Raw genomic sequence first — 2,019 nt, 5'->3', positions numbered from 1 at the left:
TATATATATATATATATATATCAGAAATCTGACAAACTAAAGTGTCCCACGTGCCTTTAAGTTGCACTCGAACACATTTTGTCACCAGTTGGTTAAGATGTTGGAGTGTTTGGATTCACCGCGACTGACCAACAAACGCGAAGACTCAAAGACGGATTGAATGCTGTGTGGAAAACCAACAGGGGGCGTCTCCTCTCCGCGCGCCCCCCTCCCACCTCCAGCCCACCTCCCCTCCCAGCGCGTGGAAGAAGGAGGTATTGGGGATCGCCTCCGAGACAACAAACCTACATTCAAAGAGGGGCGCACGGATTACATCACGCTGCGCGTGGAGGATAAAACGCAGGTCGCGGCTGTTGCTCAGCACTTTTCCGCGGAGGAGACTACTTCAGCATCATGCCGAGCCCTCGCGCGCGCAGCATAAGGAGACAGCTGATCTTTGTCACGCGTTTGCTCGTCACAGACAGTTTCCACTGATGATCTTTTTTTTCGCTGGCACGGATTTTTATGATGGGAAACTGAATTTTGAGCGACATTCGAGACGCTGGTTTTTGGATAAGGCTTCGCGCGTAATTGCGCACAAGGAAAAAAGTGGCCCTTTCAGAAGCTCCGTGCGCGCGCTGATCTCCCCGTTGGTCATGGATCAGTCTCATCAGTGCGCAGCCATATATCTGCTGATGCTGTCTGTGGGACTCCTCATGGACAGAGGGATCTGTCAGCACTACTACCTTCTCCGGCCCATCCCGAGTGACAGTCTGCCGCTGGTGGAATTAAAAGAGGACCCGGATCCCGTCTTTGACCCCAAGGAGCGGGACCTTAACGAAACCGAGCTCAAGAGCATCTTGGGAGACTTTGACGGTCGGTTTTTGTCCGTGTCGCCGCCCTTGGAGGACAAATACACTGGACTCGACGAGCTCGACGTCTTCGAGAACTTGAAGGCGGCTGGAATACTGCCGAAGGAAATCCGCGCGGTGGACTTCGACGTCCAGTTCGGGAAGAAGCACAAACCCAGCAAGAAGCTGAAGCGGCGGCTGCAGCAGTGGCTGTGGGCGTACTCCTTCTGCCCGGTGCTGTACACCTGGACCGACCTGGGGAACAGGTTCTGGCCGCGGTTTGTGCGCGCGGGCGGCTGCCTGAGCAAAAGGTCGTGCTCGGTGCCGGAGGGGATGGTGTGTAAGCCCGCGAGCTCGACCCACCTGACCATACTGCGGTGGAGGTGCGTGCAGAGGAAAGGGGGGCTGAAGTGCGCCTGGATCCCGGTGCAGTATCCGGTCATCACAGACTGCAAATGCTCCTGCTCAAGCTGAAAGAACTCAATAAAGTTAAATTATAAGCTCAATATTTTTCTAATTATTTTTCCACGTGCACTACGGAGTGTAGGAATGTATTTTCTGTATATGCGTTGTCATGCAGGTTTTATATATAAAACTCCCTGTACAGTCAGTATTATTTGTAACCAGAGTCTACTTTATTTGTGGAGAATATTGGTTATATATATAAATATATATATATATTTGTATTTATGGAGCCGTGGCACGCGGAGCCACGTACGGACTTGCTGTTTTTTTTCTTCCAAATCCGGATGAAGCAGATCGACCTCAGTGTTGAACGTTGATTATCGATACAATCATGTATAAATGACTGGTTTTATCCTGTAAATTAAGGAAATGTATTATTTATTCTTTATATTCGTACAATAAAACGACACTGAAATGATTTTAAATGCTTCATCTCTCCTTTCTTCTGGGTTCTTTTAAGTCACCGCGCGCAGAGTGGAGTTATTATGAGGATTTTACGCATCGCCTCCTTTCTGCAACCAGCCGCTGCGTAATAACAGCAACACGGCGTCATTTGGTGATGGGTTGCAGGTGTTTGAAATGAATGTTTCTCCTGGTTTTGAATGCAGTTTTCAGATGTAACTGGTGTTATCACACCGCTGGTGGGCCGACATCAGACCTTTTACAAGGGAGCAGAGATTGAGGGGTTGAAGGAATCAACAGCTGCTCATAGGTTACTCTCATC

General features: G+C 49.3%; 1 protein-coding gene across 1 annotated transcript; it reads left to right on the top strand.

Annotated features, from left to right (window-relative positions):
• Nucleotides 1-410: 410 nt before the first annotated feature.
• Nucleotides 411-1,574, top strand: LOC142371464 (noggin-like). Its single transcript, XM_075454137.1, has one exon. The coding sequence runs from the start codon at nt 474-476 to the stop codon at nt 1,302-1,304; it is 831 nt and encodes a 276-aa protein (XP_075310252.1). The 5' UTR covers nt 411-473; the 3' UTR covers nt 1,305-1,574.
• The last annotated feature ends 445 nt before the right edge of the window (nt 1,575-2,019 follow it).

This window comes from Odontesthes bonariensis, chromosome 21 (assembly GCF_027942865.1).
Source record: "Odontesthes bonariensis isolate fOdoBon6 chromosome 21, fOdoBon6.hap1, whole genome shotgun sequence".
Taxonomy (NCBI): Eukaryota; Metazoa; Chordata; class Actinopteri; order Atheriniformes; family Atherinopsidae; genus Odontesthes; species Odontesthes bonariensis.
The sequence above is the reverse complement of the archived record's forward strand: the minus strand, read 5'-3'. Positions and strand labels throughout refer to the sequence as shown.